At 48.4% G+C, this 23721-nt stretch overlaps 1 protein-coding gene across 2 annotated transcripts in view; it reads right to left on the bottom strand.

Annotated features, from left to right (window-relative positions):
* LOC144610464 (ankyrin-1-like) overlaps positions 1-23721 on the bottom strand; it is a 205171-nt gene that overhangs the window by 46840 nt on the left and 134610 nt on the right. For both annotated transcript variants that reach the window (XM_078429192.1, XM_078429191.1), the window contains 6 exons: positions 21534-21659; positions 19338-19457; positions 16454-16538; positions 15621-15695; positions 13497-13628; positions 10158-10301 (listed from right to left, as the gene is read on the bottom strand). In XM_078429192.1, coding sequence (XP_078285318.1) covers positions 10158-10301; positions 13497-13628; positions 15621-15695; positions 16454-16538; positions 19338-19457; positions 21534-21659 — 682 coding nt within the window. The remainder of the gene's footprint in view (positions 1-10157; positions 10302-13496; positions 13629-15620; positions 15696-16453; positions 16539-19337; positions 19458-21533; positions 21660-23721) is intronic.

A 23721-nucleotide genomic window follows, 5' to 3' on the forward strand; every position in this document is an offset into this window, starting at 1 on the left:
GGGTGACGTAATCTCGTCCAAAAGACTTGTTTTTTGGATGACAAATAAAGATATCCTGAATCCTGAACTGACATTTTGAACTTCGTGATGATGGCTTTGGAAAACCCATTGCAGATGAATGCCCAGTTCAGTGGAGGTTCAGCAAGGGGATGGACACTCTGGGGTCGCTCTGAGAAGCGGCTTGTTCTTGCCCTCCTGTCCCAAGGTCCCCTGTGCCTGTGGCCAGCCCTGCCTCTAACGATGACTCCAGTAGCGGATCACATGTTGAGGGACTTAACCCGCTGAATGAGAATCGTCAACGCTGGATGTTAGTTGCTACCCAACCTGTAGGCCCTCCAGCCATTCAATCATGGCAACTGAACCATCCCACCACAACTAGAGAGCGGTCCTGAGCTACCATCTACCTGATGGCAGACCCTTGGACTATCTTTAATCGGACTTTACCTTGCACTAAACGTTATTCCCATTATCACGTATCTGTACACTGAGGACAGCTCGATTGTAATCATGTATTGTCTTTCCGCTGGCTCGTTAACACGCAACAAACAACATGGTGGCGCAGCAGTAGAGTTGCTGCCTTACAGCGCTTGCAGCACCGGAGACCCGGGTTCGATCCCGACTACGGGTGCTGTCCGTACGGAGTTTGTACGTTCTCCCCGTGAGCGAGTGGGTTTTCACCGAGATTTGCGGTTTCCTCCCACACTCCAAAGACGTAAAGGTTTTGTAGGTTAATTGGCTTCCTATAAATGTAAAATGTCCCTAGTGTGTGTAGGGTAGTGTTAATGAGTGGGGATGGATCGCTGGTCGGCGCGGACTCGGTGGGCCGAAGGGCCTGTTTCCGCGCTGTGTCTCTAATCTAAACTGAACTAAAAATGCTTATCACTGTACCTTAGTACACGTGACAGCAAACTAAACTCAAACTCAATCAGTGTTGACTTTGCAAGATGTGAGTAAGTTCCTGCAGTTGGGTCTGGAACTGTCCTGTCTGATCCCCTGTTGTGTTCCTTGGAACACAGACACATGCATCAAACCAGTGAGATGTATTCCACGTTCCAGCGAGACAGTCCCAGTTTACACCAGTGGGCACCACTCCAAGAGTGAGATCATTTGGTGTGTGCCCAAGGCCGTGCCAATGTCAGGCACACTGGTGAGGATCGAGCGAGGGAGTCACAGAGTCATCGAGTCACACAGCACAGAAACAGCCCTTTAGACTTTAGAGATACAGTGTGGAGACAGGCCCTTCAGCCCACCGAGCCCGTGCCGGCCAGCGATCGCCCCGTACACAAGCACTATCCCACATACACTAGGGGCAATTTACAGAAGCCAATTAACCTACAAACCTTGTACGTCTTCGGAGTGTGGGAGGAAACCGGAGCATTGGGAGAAAATCCACACGGTCACAGGGAGAACGTACAAACTTCGTACAGACAGCACCCGCAGTCAGGATCGAACCTGGATCTCTGGAACGATAGGGCAGTGACTCTACCACTGCGCCAATATGCTACCCACAGTGCCATTGTCTTTTGGCCCCAACTGCCCATGCCGACCAAGATGTCCCATCCACGCTAATCCCACCTGACTTCATTTGTCTCATATCCCTCTAAATCTTCCCTAGCCATGTACCTGTCCAAATGTTTTTAAAAAAAATGTTCTTAAGGTACCTGCCTAAACTACCTCCCTTGGCAACTCATTCCTTATACCCACCACCCTCTGTGTGAAAACGTTGCCCCTCAGCATCCTATTAAACCTTAAACCTGGTTCTTGATACCCCTACGCAGAGTGAATGCACAGAACCTTTTATCCAACAACCTTTTCCAACTTTGGTCCAACTTTGCTCCTTGCTCAACTTCATTCGGTCACGGCCACCAGCATGTTCAAGTTAATGTCAAAATCGGACTGTGTAGCAGGCTGGTGTCTGGTGAACCAGCAACAGAAACCAGCAATGCTGTTTGAGAGCTGTGTACATCGTAGGCAACCACTGTGCAAGAAGGAACTGCAGATGCTGTTTAAACCAAAGAGAGACACAAAAAGCTGGAGTAATTCAGTGGGACAGGCAGCGTCTCTGGAGAGGAGGAAGTGCTGCCTGCCCCGCTGAGTTACTCCAGCTTTTTGATTGTATCGTTCGTATAACCACCGTCAGTTATCGGGGCTCGTCTTGCTCGGTACATTAACAACTGGAACTTGGGTTGAGCGCAACGCTATCCAAAATTATTCCAGGATTATTCGCCACCCGTCATCAAGATTAGAAATTGGAGCTTCACACTTTCAGTTCCAAATAGCTAACCTTAATAAAGGCCAAGGATGGACCACAAGGGTGGGGGAAGGGGGGGGGGGGGGGGGGGGGGGGAAACCTCACATGAGTTGGACATTTCCAGAGAGGTGTAGGAATGAATTGACTGGATCTACAACCATGTCACCAGTAGACGTGCTGTACTGGACTTTAGGGCAAAGTTGTTAAGGTCATGAGGTTCAGTGAATGTGGAAGGGAAGAATGAAAACAAAGGTAAAGTTTTAATCTGCTGAAGCCACGCTTAAGGTGAGTGGTAGACACAAAAAGCTAGAGCGACTCACCAGGACAGGCAGCGTCTCTGGAGAGAAGGAATGGGTGAGGTTTCGGGTCGAGACCCCTCTTCGTGAGTGGTACCAGATTGGTGGGCTTCCTCTGCTGTTCACTCTCACTGTGACGTTCCCCGGCTTCCGGGCCTTCCCAGCGGCCCCCACAATTGACGCCCCGGACCGCACGTCCCGCTGGCACCCCCGGCATTCCCAAGATGCAAGCTTTGCTGGAAAACCCCAAACATTTTGGGGTCCACAATTGGCGGCTGCCTTGGGCTGAAGCGACAGGGACCCAGGTGGTGAGGGCAGCCCCAGACTGGTGCTCTCAGAGTCCGGGGCTCAGGGCCAGGTCCAGACCATCAGCGTCTCGTTGGGTTCTGCCAGCGGAGCGCGGGAATGAGTGAGTGACATGGAGAGGAGCAGAGTGCCAGGGCGGAGTGCGGAGGCCAAGAGGGAAGGGGGTGTGGCCACGGTGGACTTGCTGCCTCACAGCGCCAGAGACCCGGGTTCGATCCTGACAATGGGCGCTGTCTGTGCGGAGTTTGTACGTTCTCCCCGTGACCTGCGTGGGTTTTCTCCAGGATCTCCGGTTTACCCCCACACTCCAAAGACGTACAGGCTTGTACGCTAATTGGTTTGGTACAATTGTAAAATTGCTCCTGGTGTGTGCAGGATAATGTTAGTGTGCGGGGATCGCTGGTCGGCGCGGACTCGGTGGGACGAAGGGCCTGTTTCTGCGCTGTACCTCTAAACTAAACTAAAAGAAGGGAGGAGAGCAGAGAGTTGCATACTGGAGAGAGGGGAAGGGAGTGGAGGAACAGAGAGATCGGGGGTGCAGAGCGGAGAGCTATGGCTTTAAAAATAATTGTTATTATTTTATTGTACAGGAGTCAAGTTCTACCCCACTGTCGGATAATAGAAGGATATTGTGTGGAGGGTGATATCGCCATCCCTGTGGCTTACAAAGGCATCAGTTAAAGTAAATTCTGCTGTAATGAAGGATGGGAGAGCTAGATATGAAATGATGCCACACACAACACTGCATGCAGTGCAATTGTTCCAGACCACAAACACATGAGGTGAGGCAGGAGAAGATGAGTCACAGAGCTATACAACACAGAAACAGGCCAGCTTGCACATGTCGACCACGATGGAATGAACGATACTTTATTGGGGAGAAGGCAGGAGAATGGAGTTAGGAGGAAGAGATAGATCAGCCACGATCGAATGGCGGAGTAGACTTGATGGGCCGAATGGCCTGATTCTACTCCTATTCCTTATGACCTTGTAGTCACATGTGGCAAGTCACAGTGATATTCGTTTTGCACACCCAAGGTATGTAAAGAGTCGCCACCTAAAGGGCGTTGACAAAGTTACAAAGTATCCCAAGCCAGGTCCTTCTTTGTTCTCCACCCCTCTCCCCCCCCCCCCCCCCCAAGGGCGCTTCTACAATCCCCATCTACAATCGTCCTGCATGCCGCCATTTGTGGAACACACAAAAGCTTTTCAAGCCCACTTTAGGATTTACAATGAAGGAACAGCACCTCATATTTCGCCTGGGCAGTTTGCAGCCCAGTGGTATGAACATCGACTTCTCCAACTTTAGATAGTTCCTCTGTCCCTCCCTTCCCCTCCTCCTTCCCAGATCTCCCTCTATCTTCCTGTCTCTACCTATATCCTTCCTTTGTCCCGCCCTCCTGACATCAGTCTGAAGAAGGGTCTCGACCCAAAACGTCACCCATTCCTTCTCTCCCGAGATGCTGCCTGACCTGCTGAGTTACTCCAGCATTTTGTGAATAAATACCTTCGATTTGTACCAGCATCTGCAGTTATTTTCTTTTACAATGAAGAGGCCTGTTAGCTTATTCCAAGTTATAGAGAGTCACATAGTATGGAAACAGGCCCTTCGGCCAAACTTGCCCATTATGACCAAGATGTCCCATTCTACACTAGTCTGACCTGCCCAAGTTTGGCCAGTATCCCTCTAAACCTTTCCTATCCATGTATCTGTCCAATTGTCTTAAATTTTGTTCTGGCACCTGCCTCAACCACCTTATCTGGAAGCTCGTTCCCCCACCCACTCACCACCCTCTGTGTGAAAAAGGTTGCGCCTCAGGTTCCTATTAAATCTAGTAAACCAGTCCGATGTAAGTCCAGTGAACCTTCGGTGCTGACAGCCTCTAACAGTATTCTTTTTTCTGTAAGGCTTGCTAAACGATCTTGGAAATTACTGTCGTGTACAGACACTTAACAAACGGAATTTACGATCGAACGTGCGTTTGGGAAGAGTCTTGTCCTGACTACTGCGTCACAGCAGAAGGAGTCGACCGATTTAAACACACACAAAAATCTGGCAGCATTCCCTTCCCTTCCCTTTGGACATGTAGAAGGCAGCAGCTGCTTCAAACTAGTTGTGAACCGATTGATTTAAGATGGTGGCATTGGAAGACTTAAACAGGTCAGCTTAACTCTTCCCCTGCCACCATGGGCAAGATTTGCACTCCTTGTGACTTTAATTTGGTTTAGTTTAGAGATACAGCACGGAAACAGGCCCTTCGGCCCACCAAGTCCGCGCCGCCCAGCGATCCCCACACATTAACACTATCCTACACACACTAGGGACAACCTTTACATTTACCCAGTCAATTAACCTACAAACCTGTACGTCTTTGGAGTGTGGGAGGAAACCGAAGATCTCGGAGAAAACCCACGCAGGTCACGGGGAGAGCGTTCAAACTCCATACAGACGGCGCCCGTAGTCAGGATCGAACCTGAGTCTCAACACACACTCGGGTCAATTTTACACATGCACCAAGCCAATTAACCTACAAACCTGTACGTCTTTGGAGTGTGGGAGGAAACCGAAGATCTCGGAGAAAACCCACGCAGGTCACGGAGAGAACGTACAAACTCCGTAGTGACAGCACCCGTAGTCGGGATCGAACCCGGGTCTCCGGCGCTGCAAGCGCTGTAAGGCAGCAACTCTACCGCTGCGCCACCTTGTCCCATTTAAAAAGATGTGCCAGGTGAGGTTCACAATTCTGTGAGGTGCATCTGTACCCTGGATTCTTGCTCAATATCTCAGCGTGAGGGCTGGCACATGATTCCTTCCGAGGGGTTGCTAATGCTGAATAATGTTCACATGAAAGCAGAACTCAGTCACATGCAAGCAAATTTTCATCTCCCATTCAACGAATAGATAGCTCATCTCTCAGCATTCCTTGGGAAATTATGCATGATAATAAATCTCGGGATTGGAGCAATGAGTTCATCCCCTCGATCCAAGGCATGAGATGCATTTGCAGATCAGTCCCAATCTGAACATTAGGACGTGCAACTATTTGGGCCTTTCATCCCCTTTCTCCATGATGCAGGAGAAATGTTCCCAATGTTGGCGGGAGTCCAGAACCAGGGGCCACATAGTCTAAGAATAAAGGGGAGGCCATTTAAAACTGAGGTGAGAAGGAACCTTTTCACCCAGAGAGTTGTGAATTTGTGGAATTCTCTGCCACAGAGGGCAGTGGAGGCCAAATCACTGGATGAATTTAAAAGAGAGTTAGATAGAGCTCTGGGGGCTAGCGGAATCAAGGGATACGGGGAGAAATTGGGCACAGGTTACTGATTGTGGATGATCAGCCATGATCACAATGAATGGCGGTGCTAGCTCGAAGGGCTGAATGGCCTCCTCCTGCACCTATTTTCTATGTTTCTCTGTTTCTATGTTTCCATCAAGACCTGATCTACATGGAGCTTTCTTCATTACAGACAGCAGCAAGTCCATGCATTTTGTTACAATTGCCGGCAGTTCAACTGTGATTGATGTTATAAGTGGTAATGGTGCAAAGTGAATCCTTGCTCGACTCTCTCGTTATTAATACCATCCCGTTCCACCTGCCTGTCCCTTGCTTCACGAGGCTCAACTGAAATCACCCTTGGTATCATTTCCACAGCTGGCTTTACCGTCAGGAGTATTGCAGGGCAGAACTGCAGATGCTGATTTAAACCGAAGACAGGCACATAAAGCTGGAGCGACTCAGCGGGTCAGGCAGCATCTCTGGAGAAAAGGAATGGGTGACGTTTCGGGTCTGAAGAAGGGTCTCGGCCCGAAATGTCACATATTCCTGTTCTCCAGAGATGCTGGACTCGCTGAGTTACTCCAGCTTCTTGTGTCTGTCTTTACAGAACCAGTGCTTTGCTGTTCAATTATCAACCTTCAACAAACATTCTGTCGCCCGTAATTTAACTCACAACATGCCCCTCTCTTTCGACATTCTTGCACTTGCCAGACTACTGGTTTTGAGTAAATCTTGTCGAAGGACTACACCTTCAACCTATGACCCCAGGTTCTCGATTCCCCTACTCTGGGCAAAAGGCTGTGCGTTTACCCGATCTATCCCTCTCATGATTTTGTACACCTCTATAAGATCACCCCTCATCTTCCTGTGCTCCAATGAATAATTATATCAATCAAAAATGGACACAGCAAACTGGCTTCTCCTCCTTGCAGTGACTGTAAAGGTGGCAATCACTGAGAGCCTAGTTTCTGATCCTTAAGACACAACTGAGTTATAAATTGTCATACAAAAATGACCTCACTTTCCCTAATCTGGTTTCTGTCTTGTCAACCAGAATACAAACCGTGAGAATATGTTATTCCACCAAATCTCAATCTTCAACCTTACGCTACAACATCTTGTACAGCAGCTTAATAGATGCCTTCTGAAAATAACACTCCTTAATGTCTCTCTTGTTTGCCAAGTTTTCAGTCAACAGTCCCAATTCCTAATTTTGTTTTGATCCCTCTCCAGCCTTGAAATATTTCACTGTATTAAATGCTCTTTATAAATGTTCGCTGTCATAAAATATTAAATTATATTCTTGGCTGAGTACCTACAGACATAACTCAATGTGTCTTGCACATGTGCTGTTTGACAAATTAGTGTTTGAAGTGGGGCAACTTAGCAGCTCAAACTAACGTCACATTGAAACTGTGGTTAAAGATCAACACACACACACACACACACACACACACACACACACACACACACACACACACACACACACACACGCACACGCACATATGCACACGCACACACCCACATGTGCACACGCACACACCCACATGTGCACACACATGCACACACATATATACACGTGTTCGCACACATGCGCACCTACACGCGTGCATACACAGGCGTGCACACAGACATATACACATGCGCACACACACACGTTCACACACATGCGCACACACACAAGTTCACACAGACGTGCATATGCACATGTGTACACACGCACATATATACACACTCACATGTTCACACACATGCTCACATACACACGTGCACACACAAGCGCGCGTACACACATATGCACAAGTGCACACGTATACACACATGTACACACACATGTACACACACCTACACACATGTACACACACACCCGTGCACACTATACACACATGTACACACACATGTACACACACCTACACACATGTACACACATACACGCGCACACATACACGTCATGTTTTGTTCAATGAAAGAAGCTCCATGCACTAAAATGGCTGAGGACATTTTGAAACTGGATAATTGTGATTTTTTAAGACAACTACATGTTCAGAATGGCCACGATTTGAAAGGCTGATTTTCACTTTCCCTTGCCATTAAGATTGGGAGCGTGATCTGCTATTTCATAATTTCCAAAGAAAATGACATCAAAGCCAAAATGTCGAGAAAGGTGCAGCAGGCAGGCAGTGCAGACAGAGGGTGGCAAAGAACTAGATATCAACATGAAATCAGAGGTCAGAGGCAGAGAGAGAGGTGACAGGAAGTTGAAATAGTTTCACCTTTGGCACAAGATGTAAAAGGCTGATAACCAGAAGAAAAACAGTTCACGCACACGTTAATACGAATTCAGCTACAAACACAATAGATCACTACATGTTAATGTCATTCCAGTTTCGGTCCTGGTGGGTGACAGAGGGATTCGGCTGGTTACAATGACTCTTCCACGGCTAATCTACCTCCATGCGCTTCAATGGCATAAGACCATGTCGACCAGAGGGTCCAAGTCTATGGGGAGTTGAAGGGGCAGTCATTCCTTGTGTACAGTTTAAATGCAGGTATGGCGTTGAGAAGTGGGAACTCCACAACAACCCAACTATAAACAAATCAACTGCTTGTCAGGAAGGTTCTTGATTACACTCCTGCTCCGAGATGCTTCTCAACTTTACCATCGATTATCAGTCAAACTTGAGCTGGGGATGGACTGTGAGATCAGATGATAACCTTTTAAGGGTCAGTGGTATCCACTGCTGTGAATGAAAAGGGTTTCCGACTGATCGAATTGAGTTTTAACTGAAAGGGAGCAGAATCATTCGTTTAGAATGCATCCTACACGATAAAAGGAGATAGTGAAGTGGCAAGTTAATTCAGCACTGTTTCTCAGCAGGGCTGGAGTTCAGGGTGGTATTGCATATAGAGGACCTAAAACTGATTATGCAGGAACAGTTCAGTATCCTACCATGATAAGACCATAATACGATTCAAATCCATCAGAAGAGTGGAACAGCAAAGGATGCCTTTTATTTACAGCTTCAGATTTATTTCTTAAAACCTGGTTGAGACATTAATTGAGTCTTCTCTGCTTCGTTTAGTTTAGTTTAGAGATACAGCGCAGAAACAGGCCCTTCGGCCCACTGAGTCCGCACCGACCAACAATCCCCGCACACTAACACTATCCCACACACACTAGGGACAATATCCACTGGAATTTCGAAGGATGAGAGGGGATCTTATAGAAACATGTGAAATTATTAAGGGATTGGACACGCTAGATGCAGGAAACATGTTGCCTATGTTGGGGGAGTCCCGAACCAGGGGCCACAGTTTAAGAATAAGGGGTAGGCCATTTAGAACTGAGATGAGGAAAAACTTTTTCACACAAAGAGTTGGAATCTGTGGAATTCTCTGCCTCAGAAGGCAGTGGAGGCTGATTCACTGGAAACATTCAAAAGGGAGTTAGATAGAGCTCTTAGGGCTAGCGGAATCAGGGGGTATGGGGAGAGGGCAGGAACCGGGTACTGATCAGCCATGATCACATTGAATGGTGGTGCTGGCTCGAAGGTCCGAATGGCCTACTCCTGCACCTATTGTCTATGTATCTATGTATCTATGATTGACACTTATACCAATCCAATTAACCTACAAACCTGTACATCTTTGGAGTGTGGGAGGAAACTGAAGATCTCGGATAAAACTCACGCGGGTCACGGGGAGAACGTACAAACTCCGTACAGATAGCACCCGTAGCCGGGATCGAACCCGGGTCTCCGGCGCTACAAGCGCGATAAGGCAGCAACTCTAGTCATATCGTGAAGTGTGCTTATTCGGTCTGCTTGCATACTTGTCCATTGGGAGTGCGATTGCTACGAGCACAATGGATGGGCGACTTCACTGCTTACCGTTAACATTGGACACTTCGTCCACCATGTGCCTTGTAACCTTGGGGGAATATTGCTGATGCCAATCTTGGACTTTCAAGCAGAGTACAAGTAAAAGAGGTTGGATGATTTGAAACGTGATGGAGTTCAGACTTACCATTCACTGCCGGAGAAAGGCTTTGGTCTCTTTCCTTGTGCTTTTTATTCGCGTTCAGAGTGTGGCTGTTCGTGTTGGATCCCTCCAGCATGCTCACTATGTCGTTGCGGTCAATGTTCTTCAGTGCCAGGTACAAGCTCTCCACTAACAGGGAAGAAACACCAGTTGAAAGCAGTAAAGGACAAACCGCGCTGAGTACAATCATTGCGCCTGCTCATCAACAGAGCCCCGCACTTGAACAACTTTACGGGACAACTTTTCTTTTCATGTGTAGGGGGAAAAAAAAAACTGCAGACGCTGGTTAAAATCGAAGGTAGGCACAAAATGCTGGAGTAACTCAGCGGGTCAGGCAGCATCTCGGGAGAGAAGGAATGGGTGACGTTTCGGGTCGAGATGCTGCCTGACCTGCTGAGTTACTCCAGCATTTTGTGTCGACCTGACTTTTCTTTCCACCCGAGACATCAATATGTCACCCGACACATTCGTGACACTAGGTGGTAACCATTTCAATGCCTTTCTCTGGGAATTATTCTACTGAATGAAGAACTGCAGTTGGCTTTTCGCATGGGTTGTCCTTTATCCTTCCCCCTCTTACCAAGGCTCACACAACACTTACATCTTCACGCCCAGTACCTGGACAGTTAGACGCAAAATGCTGGAGTAACTCAGCGGGAATGGCAGCATCTCTGGAGAGAAGGAATGGGTGGTGTTTTGGAATGGTCCTCCTGATTAATTTTCCTGTTTGTATGCCTCATTGCCTCATTGTCACCTTCCCCTCAGCCAACAATGAGCCATTGTAAGTTTCCTTGAACGTCGTCTGCTTTGATCTGTCCTTTTCACACCTTACCCTTCCATATCTCTGGTTTCCCCCTCCCCCGACTCTCAGTCTGCAGAAGGGCCTCGACCCGAAACGTCACCCATTCCTTCTCTCCAGAGATGCTGCCTGTCCCGCTGAGTTACTCCAGGTTTATTGTGTCTATCTTCGGTGTAAACCGGCATCTGTAGTTCCTTCCTGCACACCTGGTAGGGCAGAGCAAGCTGTGTCCTCTCCACCTCTCCAGCTGGTGTGGCCAGTCCCTACAGTGGAGAGGAGAGCAGATGCCCAGGCGAGCTACAGCAAGTGCAAGGCACAAAGCCTGGGGCCCGGGGAGATCGGCAAGGCCAGCAACACGAACAAGGACGAGTTTGACCCTTCTCCCCTCACCCATCAGGCTAGGCCCACAGAAGTGTGAAAACACACATCTACAGATTCAGGGGCAGTTTCTTCCCAGCTGTTACCAGGCAACCGAACCATCCTATGACCAAATAGAGAGCGGTCATGAGCCACCATCTGCATCATTGAAGACCCTCGGACTATCTTTACTGGACTGGGTTTTACTGGACTTTAACTTGCACTAAAAGTTATTCCCTTTGTCCCATATCTGTACACTGTGGACGGCTTGATTGTAATGGCAGAAACCATTTTCATTCTTTGAAGAAATCACCGAATTAATGCTTTTCGAATTATGCTGGATATTGGTACAATTATCTCCTATTTAACTGCATATAAGTTCACAAGTTTTAGGAGTAGAATTAGGCCCATCGAGTCTAATCTGCCATCTCTGCCACCTAATCCCATTTTCCTGCTTTCTCCCCAAAACCCTTGACACCCGTTCTAATCAAGAACTGATCCCTGCCTTAAAAATATCCACTGACTTGGCCTCCACAGCCCTCTGTGGCAATGAGATCCACAGAATTAAGTACCCTCTGACTAAAGACGTTCCTCCTCACCTCATTTTTAAAAGAGCGCCCAATACCAATAGGGACCAATTTTAAAAGACCGCATCTATACATTGTCCACCCCGGGGCATTGTGGGATCTAAAAGGAGTAAACCCAAAGGCACGATCCTCTGTAACGCATCTTTCTCTGGTGAACCTCAAATGTCATGAAGGGTTGCTTTCTAAGGCTGAGTGAACAGTAGTTTGGTCATCCACTTATTCCGTATTGTATCCATGTTACTGTGGGATGGGCTTCCCATTTCATCGTACACCCCACCTACACTGCGTAAGGATTACTCTCAGCAGTTTACCTTTTACCGTTTACATGCTTTAATACCCTGTCTATATGTATTGTATTGTATTGCACTGTCTAATTGTATTGTACTGTATGGTATTGTACTGCTCTGCCATTCCCTGTCTATATGTATTGTATTGTATTGCACTGTCTAATTGTATTGTACTGTATGGTATTGTACTGCTCTGCCATTCCCTGTCTATATGTATTGTATTGTATTGCACTGTCTAATTGTATTGTACTGTATGGTATTGTACTGCTCTGCCATTCCCTGTCTATATGTATTGTATTGTATTGCACTGTCTAATTGTATTGTACTGTATGGTATTGTACTGCTCTGCCATTCCCTGTCTATATGTATTGTATTGTATTGCACTGTCTAATTGTATTGTACTGTATGGTATTGTACTGCACTGCCATCCCCTGTCTATATGTTTTGCGTTTGTATTGCACTATGGCCCCCGGAGGCACTCTGTTTCGTCCCATTCGTTGCATGATCTGTAAGGAGTGGAATGACAAATAAACGAAATAAAAATAAAATAGAACATCCTTCACATTTATGTGTAGGAAAGAACTGCAGATGCTAGTTTAAATCAAAGATAGGCACAAAATGCTGGAGTTAAGGGCCTGTTCCAGTTACGCGATTTTTAAGGCGACTGCCGGCGACTGTCAAAGTCCTAGCAGATCGCCGAAATTTTATTTTACCCTACGACAATGACCACGACAATGCCGAGTCAGGTCGATACAAGTTACTTTTTTTGTGAAACTAGCACCTGGCTAAGAGATTACACCATCTTCGCGAAATTCCCACGCTTACCTGACCTCCAATCTACCTGTCAAATGTTCTGACGGTAAATAAATTGGTTAAACAAAACTATCTTCTGGTCTCTTCAAATGCCTTTTCTTAATTTAATATTACGTGCTTCTAAATGCATCTGCGACAACCTAGCAAACCTGGGGACAGCGTGCGACAGGCAGCGCCCGCAATAAGCTACGATACCTGGCGACAAGCCAGCTGTCGCCGAGAAATCTCTAGCAGGTACATTTTTCCGCTACGATTCATTGAAGACTCCTCACTATCATGCCCACGACACCCCGGCAAACGTTCGGCGACAGCCTAGTCGCCGGCAGTCGCCTTAAAACGGCCTAAGTGGGACAGGCTCTTAACTCAGCGGGACAGGCAGCATCTCTGGGGAGAAGGGATGGGTGGCGTTTCGGGTCAAGACCCTGCTTCACATTTAACTCTGAACCTTAACTCTAAGATGCAGCTGGGACGTCCAACCTACTTTTGGCTCTCTTCCCCTCGTGCCTGGCCCACAGGTTGAGTAGTGCCGCGCTCTGCTCCAGGAGGGAGTTGGGATTCTCCACGCGGATCCTGTTGACGTCATCCACGGAGAACTGCAGCTCCCGTGCCAACTCTGTGAACCAATAATCAAAAGGTGAGCATTGAAGATCCTTCATTGCTTCTACTCTGGGGCTATAGAGAGCATCCTCTCTGGCAACATTACAGTCTGGTTTGGGAACAGCTCTGCCCAGGACAGGAAGGCCCTGCAGAGAGTAGTGCGTTCGGTAGAACGCACCATGGGAACTACACTCGCCCCCCTGCAGGACCTATACATCAGGAGGTGCAGATCCAGAGCAAGTAAGATTATGAGGGACCCCTGCCACCCCAGTAACGGACTGTTCCAGATGCTACGGTCAGGCAAACGCCTCCGCTGTCACGCTGTGAAAACGGAGAGGATGAGACGGAGTTTCTTCCCACAGGCCATCAGGACTGTCAACTTTTATAACTCCAGAGACTAAATTTTGTCTACACTATAGTAACTTTATTAACTTTATTTATATGCTGTAACTGTAATTCTTTTTTGTGCACAATCCGCAGGCATTGCCACTTTCATTTCACTGCACATCGTGTATGTGTATGTGACAAATAAAGTTGACTTGACTTGACTTGAAAGTGGTCATCTTGAACTCCCGAACTAGAGATCACACCATCTACAGCCAGAGAGTGGTCCTGACCTCTGCCTCGGTAGCCCACATGAACATAAACTAAACCAAACCAAATTGCTTTTCGTGTTCATGAACCACCCTACCACAACCAGAGAGCGATCCTGAACCACTACCAACCACATTGGAGACCCTCGGACTATCTTTCATCGGACTTTATCTTGCACCAAACGTTATTCCCTTTCTTCACAAAATGCTGGAGTAACTCAGCAGGTCAGGCAGCATCTCAGGAGAGAAGGAATGGGTGACGTTTCGGGTCGAGACCCTTCTTCAGACTGATGTCAGGGGGGCGGGACAAAGGAAGGATATAGGTGGAGACAGGAAGATCGAGGGAGATCTGGGAAGGAGGAGGGGACGGGAGGGACAGAGGAGCTATCTACAGTTGGAGAAGTCAATGTTCATACCACTGGGCTGCAAACTGCCCAGGCGAAATATGAGGTGCTGTTCCTCCAATTTCCGGTGGGCCTCACTATGGCACTGGAGGAGCCCCATGACAGAAAGGTCAGACTGGGAATGGGAGGGGGAGTTGAAGTGCTCAGCCACCGGGAGATCAGTTTGGTCAATGCGGACCGAGCGTAGGTGTTCAGCGAAGCGATCGTCGAGCCTGCGCTTCCTACCCAAACCATCCCAACCCCGGGCACTTTCCCCTGCAACCGCACGAGATGCAACACCTGTCCCTTTACCTCCCCCCTCAACTCCATCCAAGGACCCAAACAGTCTTTCCAGGTGAGACAAAGATTCACCTGCACCTCCTCCAACCTCATCTATTGCATCCGCTGCTCCAGATGTCAACTTATTTACATCGGCTTAGCAACATGTTATTGCTGTACCTGTGTATCTGTACACTGTGGACGGATCCATTGTAATCATGTATTGTCTTCCCACTGACTGGTCTGCACGCAACAAAAGCTTTTCACTGTACCTCGGTACACGTGACAATAGACTAAACTAAACTCAAACAGGTAACCTCACCGACTAGCATAAACCAAATGGATTACCATCACCGTGGACTCTGGAGAAAGTGTTCCGCTGGCTCAATGTAAACGATGGAGAGATTCTGGGTATCACAAAATGCTGGAGTAACTCAGCGGGTCAGGCGGCATCTCGGGAGAGAAGGAATGGGTGACATTTCGGGTCGAGACCCTTCTTCAGAGATTCTGGGTAGAATGCCAATGAGGACCGGGATCACTGCTTGGTGCATTGGGGCCAAGAATCGCCGGGACAGGACTCGTACACCATTCCTCTGGAGTCACCAACGAGAGAACAGTCCTGAGCTGCATTGTTGAAGACCCTCGGACTATCTTTACTGGACTGGACCACGAACCCAACCATTCCCCAGTCTCACCCATCACTCAATGCAAACATTGCAGCCTTTCGGAAACTCCTTCCTTGTGCGAACTCACCAGCCCAGCTGAGACCAAGCTGCTCTGCGATCAGGGACATCTTCATCTCTGTACGTTCCCAAGCGCTGAGAGAGGCTACAACATTGCAAGCACAGCGTTACTGGATTACACAGAAGGCAAGATAACACGCCGCAAATCTACAATAAAGAGAAAAAGTGCTGGAAATCCTCATCTGTGGAGGGAAAGTCCGTGAACTTTCATCCACAAGTTTTAGGTCATTCACAGGGGTTGTTAGCTTTGTGTTGCTTCATAGCTGCCGCCTGACCTTCAGTTTAGTTTAGAGATACAGCACGGAAACAGGCCCTTCGGCCCACCGAGTCTGTGCCGACCAGCGGTCCCCGACTACCAATAACACTGTCTGAAACACACTAGGGACAATTTTGTGGAGCGGGAGCACGTGGCCGCTGGCTGGGTGAGGTCACGTGGGGCGCAGGGCGGTGATGTCACCTTGTCCCGTGTTTGGGAGCGAGGAAGTTGGCAACCCCGCCCCTCATCCTCCTGCGGTCCTTGGGAATCCCGGCCTACGCAGCCTCACTCTGTGACTCAGACCCTCGACTCCCAGGGGATTTCTTGTCTTTCTCTTCCGCACTTTTCTTCAGTTTCTCTCAAAGTTCTCCTTTGGGAATGATGTGACTTTATTGGAATTTAGTTGCATCTACCCAAGCTCGTTTCCCACCTAATCATAACTCAAGTAAACGTGCCCGCGGAACTCGTGCACGACCACTTTACAGCACGGGTCTTCCATGCCTTAGTTTTAAGGGAGCTAATGTTGGAGGAGGCAAGCCTCGTCTGCCTCTCATGGCGGGCGGAGATGCCGTGTGCCGAGTACCTACCCAGGGCCGGTTCGGTCAGCGTGTTGTATCGCTCACGGAGAGCTAGCGGGGTCAGGTTACGTCGCCGCTCCTCACTCCCGTCCACCTGCCGGGAGAGAGAGGACACACTTAGAATACGGCGGACGCCAACAGACCGGAGATAGTCAATAGACAATAGACCATTCGCCGCTTCGAGCCAGCACCGCCATTCAATACAATACAATACAATATATCTTCATTGTCATTGTACAGGGGTACAACGAGATTGGGAATGCGCCTCCCATACGATGCAATAAATGAATTAGCTAGTCAGAATTAATTTAAACAACCCAATGAAACAAATTAGAACAGTTTTAAAACAGAATAAAGTGCAAGTAGGTCTGCCGGTTCACTGTGCGATGTGACCATCCGGCTCAGCAGGACCGGTTCATAGCAGCTATGGCCCTGGGGATGAAGCTGTTCCTGAGTCTGGAGGTGCGGGCGTAGAAGGCCTTGTATCGTCTGCCCGATGGTAGAAGTTCGAACAGACTGTTGCAGGGGTGTGAAGAGTCTTTGTGGATGCTGGTGGCTTTTCTGAGGCATCGTGTGTTGTAGATGCCCTCCAAGGCTGGTAGCTGTGTTCCGATAGTCCTCTGAGCTCTATAGACTACCCGCTGAAGAGCTTTCCTCTCAGCCTTCGTGCAGCTGAGATACCACACAGGGATGCCGTGTGTTACGATGTGTTAGGCTGATCATTCAGCCATGATCACATTCCTGCCCTCTCCCCATACCCCCTGACTCCGCTATCCTTAAGAGCTCTATCTAGCTCTCTCTTGAAAGCATCCAGAGAATTGGCCTCCACTGCCTTCTGAGTCAGAGAATTCCACAGATTTACAACTCTCTGACTGAAAACGTTTTTCCTCATCTCTGTTCTAAATGGCATACCCCTTATTCTTAAACTGTGGTCCCTGGTTCTGGACTCCCCCAACATTGGGAACATGTTTCCTGCCTCTAGCGTGTCCAATCCCTTAATAATCTTATATGTTTCAATAAGATTCCCTCTCATTCTTCTAAATTCCAGTGTATACAAGCCCAGTCGCTCCAGTCTTTCAACATACGACAGTCCCGCCATTCCGGGAACTAGCTTAGTGAACCTACGCTGCACTCCCTCAATAGCAAGAATGAGTCATAGAGTCATAGAATCATCAAGTGATACAGTGCAGAAACAGGCCCTTCGGCCCAACTCACCCACACCGGCCAACAATGTCCCGGCTACCCTAGTCCCACTTGCCTGCACTTGTTCCATAACCCTCCAAACCTGTCCTATCCATGGACCTGTCCAACTGTTTCTTAAACGATGGGATAGTCCCAGCCTCAATTACCTCCTCCAGCAGCTCGTTCCATACACCCACCGCCCTCTGAGTAAAAAGGTTATCCCTCAGATTCCTATTAAATCTTTTCCCCTTCACCTTGAACCTATGTCCTCTGGTCTTCGATTCCCCTACTCTGGGTAAAAGATTTTGTGCATCTACCCGATCTATTACTCTCATGATTTTGTATACCCCTATATGATCATCCCTCATCCTCCTGCGCTCCATGGAATAGAGACCCAGCTTACTCAACCTCTCCCTGTAGCTCACACCCTCTAGTCCTGGCAACCAAAGATACTAGAGGAACAAGATAGACCACTCGACCTTAAAAACCGTAATATGTCACGGCGCCATTTTAGTAGGCAGAAACTTGCAGAAACATTTAAAGAGAAAAATAACAAAAATCTGTGAATTGATAGATGAGATCTATTCTGCATTTTAATGGTATCATCACACATACTGTTCCCCCAAAACATTGATTACACTGCGAGAGGCATAGCGAACGGCGGGTTTTGCCTACTAAAATGGCTCCTTTGCGTACTACACTTCAGTATAGGCGATTTCAATGGAGTGGTCCATCTTGTTCCTCTAGTGCCTTTGCTGGCAACATTCTGGTAAATCTCCATTGAGCATGCACTTGGTGCACAGCTCATTGCAGCAAGTGGTCACACAGTTGAAAGCTGTACAGCTTCAGGTACCCCCTAGGTACTGACCCCTGAGGCAAGGAAAGCAGGACCCTACTGTCTAAACCTCGTCCCAACCCCTCCTCATCACCCACCCCACAACTGTCCATAGTTTTACGCAGCTCATTTAAACATCCTTCAGAATCTACTGCCTTAAAGAAAAAAAATTATGTTTAAAGATACAGCGCAGAAACAGGTCCTTCGGCCCATCGAGTCCGCACCGACCAGCGATCATTAACACTATCCTACACACACTAGGGACAATTTACACTTATACTAAGCCAATTAACCTACAAACCTGTACGTCTTTGGAGTGTGGTAGGAAACCGAAGATCTCGGAGAAAACCCACGCAGGTCACGGGGAGAACGTACAAACTCCGTACGGACAGCGCCCGTAGTCGGGACCCAACCCGGGTCTGTGGCGCTGCAAGTGCTGTAAGGCAGCAACTCTACCGCTAAATCTGTGCCACCGTGCCGACCAGTGTCATGTGCTCCTCCCTTTGGGATAATAATTGGAATGGAAACACAGGCTGATTTTCTGCTCTAGCGTTTCAGCACTAGTACTGTATATTAAAGTTGTGGTCCTTGTGTCAGCAAGTGCTTAGTGTTCAGCTACTGTAAGAAAATAACTGCAGATGCTGGTACAAACCGAAGGTATTTATTGCACAAAATGTTGGAGTAACTCAGCAGGTCAGGCAGCATCTCAGGAGAGAGGGAATGAGTGAAGGGTCTCGACCCGAAACGTCACCCATTCCTTCTCTCCTGAGACGCTGCCTGACCTGCTGAGTTACACCAGCATTTTGTGAAACAAATACCTACTTAGTGTTCAGCTACCCTCTGGGACAGTGAACCTGAAGGGGACCAGTGCCTTACCTTCACACACGGGGGCATGGTGATGTTCAGGTTACAGATGATGTGTTGTAGATCCTCGTATTTCGTGGGCTTCCGAAGGAAGGAGATGTGGCCGGTGTGGTCCTTGCTGAGGTCTCTCACCTAGACAAAGGCAAGATACGTATAAAGCACCCTCTCGGTGGATATTTAGCATACATATAAATTACAACAGCCCACAACCTCTTGATTCAAAATCTTCTTGGGACGGCACAGCGGCCTAGTGGTAGTTCCACAAGGTCATAAGTTATAGGAGCAGAATTAGGCCATTCGGCCCATCAAGTCTACTACGCCATTCAATCATGGCTGATCTACCTTTCCCTCTCAACCCCATTCTCCTGCCTTTCGCCCCCATAACTCCGTACTAATTAAGTTGCTGCCTTCCAGCACCAGAGATTCAGGTTTGATCCTGACTGCCATCTGTCTGGAGTTTGTACGTTCTCCCTGGGACCGTGTGGGTTTTCTCCAGGTGTTCCGGTTTCCTCCCACAGTCCAAAGATGTACCTGTTTGTAGGTTGATTGGCCTTGGTAAAAATTATAAACTGTCCCTTGTGTGTCGGGTAGTGTTAGCATATGGGGTGATCGCTGGTCGGCACGGACGCAGTGGGCCGAATGGCCTGTTCTCGTGCTGCTCCCCTCTAAAGTCTGAACCGCACTTTAGAGTTTAGAGATACAGCGCTGAAACAGGCTCTTCGGACCACTGAGTCCGCGCCGACCGGCGATCCCCCCATACACTAACACTACCCGACACACAAGGGACAATTTCACAATTAACCAAAGCCAATGAATCTACAAACCTGCTTGTCTTTGGAGTGTGGGAGGAAACCGGAGCACCCGGAGAAAACTCACACGGTCGTAGGGAGAAACTCCAGACAGACAGCACCCGTATTCAAGACCGCGAGCGGCGGGCAGTGCGAGACGGGACTGGCATCTGCAGCCATCGGTAGGTCTGTCCACTACGACCAAAATCCGTTATAAAGATGTTGGTTAAAATGAGGGCTTACTGCACTGCTAATTACTGTCAATTTGCTATGGACCCAAGTACAAGGCAAGGCACGACTGGTAGAGATTTATGGTCAAGATGCTACTGACAGTAAACGCATATTAATATGATTAATAGTGACAGGAATCAACACAGCCTTTAGGGGCGGAAGAGAACGCTGTTAATGCACCAGTGCCATCGATTTGGTCTACTATAAATTACACTGTTGTAAGTTCACATGAGCTGTGTAAAATTATGGGACAGTTGTGGGCTTGGTAATGAGGGGGGGGGGGGTTAGAGGGAGAGTGAAGGAGATTAGAGTGAAGGAGAGTGCAGTGGTAGTGTTTTAAAAATATATTTTTTTTGTTAAGTATTAAGGGTAGGCATAATAAGCTTTGGCTTCTGCCTAAACCTTTTTATTTTTTTCGGTCAGAAAATGTGTGTGATTATATTGTTTTATTTTTTTTTGATACAAAGTTTTTTGCACTATTTAATTTTCACAACTGTGTGGTCAATCTGTTGTATTGTATTGACCGGAGAAAAAAAAAAGATTTAAAAAAAAAAACACGTTTAAGAAACAGTTGGTCAGATACATGGACAGGACAGGTTTGGAGGGATATGGGCCAAGTGTAGACAATAGACAATAGGTGCAGGAGGAGGCCATTCGGCCCTTCGAGCCAGCACCACCATTCAATGAGATCATGGCTGATCATTCTCAATCAGTACCCTGTTCCTGCCTTCTCCCCATATCCCCTGACTCCGCTACCAAGAGCTCTATCAAGCTTTCTCTTGAATGCATTCAGAGAATTGGCCTCCACTGCCTTCTGAGGCAGAGAATTCAACAGATTTACAACAGATAGATGGGACATGTTGGCCGGTGTGGGCAAGTTGGGCCTGTTTCCACACAGTACCACTCTATGACTCTGTGAACTCTTAAGGCCCTTAAAAGGGCAATTGTGGGAGAGGGGGGAGTGAGGGAGAGGAGATTCAAGAGAGAGCTAGATAGAGCTCTTAAGGATAGTGGAGTCAGGGGGTATGGGGAGAAGGCAGGAACGGGGTAGTGATTGAGAATGATCAGCCACGATCACATTGAATGGCGGTGCTGGCTCGAAGGGCCGAATGGCCTACTCATGCACCTATTGTCTATAGTCTATTGGTTAAGTGTCCGTCTACCCGCACCGGCTTTCACTGTGACCGACCTTGATGGCGATCGGGAGTCGGTTTTCCTTGAACGAATGGAAGTTGAAGCACCGCTGCTGCCCCGCCTTCCTCACGGGCACGATGTTGCCGGAACATTCCACGTACAACGGCATCCCCTCCCGCACCTGCATGCGATGAGAGAGCAACGGAGATTAGTTTTAGGAAGGAAACCGCGGACGCCGGTTTACACCGAAGGTAGGCAGCACGGTGGCGCAGCGGTAGAGTTGCTGCCTTACAGTGAATGCAGCGCCGGGGACTCAGGTTCGATCCTGACTACGGGCGCCGTCTGTACGGAGTTTGTACGTTCTCCCCGTGACCTGTGTCGGTTTTCTCCGAGATCTTCGGTTTCCTCCCACACTCCAAAGACGTACAGGTATGTAGGTTAATTGGCTGGGCAAATGTAAAAATCTTTTTTTTTTAAATTGTCCCTAGTGTGTGTAGGATAGTGTTAATGTGCGGGGATCGCTGGGCGGCGCGGACTCGGTGGGCCGAAGGGTCTGTTTTCGCGCTGTTTCTCTAAATCTAACAAAAATCTAAAAATGCTGGAGTATCGCAGCAGGTCGGGCAGCATCTCTGGGGAGAAGGAATAGGGGACATCTCGGGTTGAGCCCCTTCGTCAGGACGAAATTCAGGGGAGAGGGAAACCAGAAGCATGAACAAACCCGAGCCGACACCGACGACCAAGGAAAGGTGGAGCCCACAATGGTTCATTGTTGGCTGCGGAAGAGGTGATAACGGAGGGATACGGACAGTGAAACTCACAGGATGACTGGGGTGGGGGAGGGACGGAGAGAGAAGGAACGCAGGGGCTACTTGAAATTAGAGAAGTGATACTTGGAATAGTCACCTATTCCTTCCCTCCAGAGATGCTGCCTGACCCGCTGAGTTACTCCAGCATTTAGCGTCTCTCTAATAGGGATTTGCTTTTTGTTGTGGCTTCTGGGGGTAAGACCAAGCCACATGCTGATCATAAAAACATAGAAAATAGGTGCAGGAGGAGGCCATTCGGCCCTTTGTGCCCGCACCGCCATTCAATATGATCATGGCTAATTATCCAGAATCAGTACCCCTTTCCTGCTTTATCCCCATAATCCCTTGATTCCGTCAGCCCTGAGAGTTCTGGCCAACTCTCTCTTGAACACCCATTTGTGGTCAGCAGCACAAGGGGCTGGGATAGTCAGGAAGCTGCCCGACCCATTGACCAGTCACTCCCAGGGTGCGGGCACAAGGCACAGAAACCCAGATGAGAGCTGTCTTTGGCAGACATTAAACGGTAGCCTTGTCCAATGCCAGATGGATGCAAAGCCTCTCAAGAGTAGGGTTGCCAACTGTCCCGTATTAGCCGGAACATGCCGTACATTGGGCTAAATTGGTTTGTCCCGCATGGGACCGCCCTTGTCCCATATTAGGCCTGGGGGGGCGCTGTATGGTCGGACACTGTAGGCCCGGACACTGTAGGCCCGGGGGCCATTGTCGGCCCAGACAGTGTAGGCCCGGAGGCCTGGGCGCCGCCTAAAGTAGGTTGCCTAGCAACCCTCCTCCCGGCCCGGCCGGCCACCATCGGTGGAGTGGGGGCACGTGGCCACTGGCTGGCTGAGGTCACGTGGGGCGCGGGGCGGTGACATCACCTTTTGTCCCTCATTTGAGACGACCCGCACCAGAGAAGGGAAACTCCCCAAGTACCAGCAAACGTTTCATTAACAAATCGTCAAATTTAAAATGAAGGCACTGAGGGACATGGGACAGTGGCAGGTTTGTGGACACCATGGCAACACCATGGCAACACCATGGCAACACCATGGCAACACCATGGCAACACCATGGCAACACCATGGCAACACCGAGTGGCAGAAAAGGCTCGAGGCCTAATCCTGTTGCTATGCAACCACAGCAATTATACAGCAAAATCAGATTTACCATGAGTGAGTTTTCAAAAAGGGGTTTTGATTGCTGTTTTTGATATTGAGATTGAAATTTATTGCTTTCCATCACAGCGAGGAATGTGGAATCCACTGTGATTGATGTTTATGTTAACTTTTATTTTATGTGGGTGTGTGTCTTGTTGCTTTTCACTTAGTATGGCTGTGTGGTAACTCAAATTTCACTGTACCTTAACTGGTACATGTGACAATAAACTGACCTTGAAATCTCATTCAACGTGGTCGTTCCTCATTAAAAGTGGGTTGG

This window comes from Rhinoraja longicauda, chromosome 36 (genome assembly GCF_053455715.1).
Source record: "Rhinoraja longicauda isolate Sanriku21f chromosome 36, sRhiLon1.1, whole genome shotgun sequence".
NCBI classification, from domain to species: Eukaryota; Metazoa; Chordata; class Chondrichthyes; order Rajiformes; family Arhynchobatidae; genus Rhinoraja; species Rhinoraja longicauda.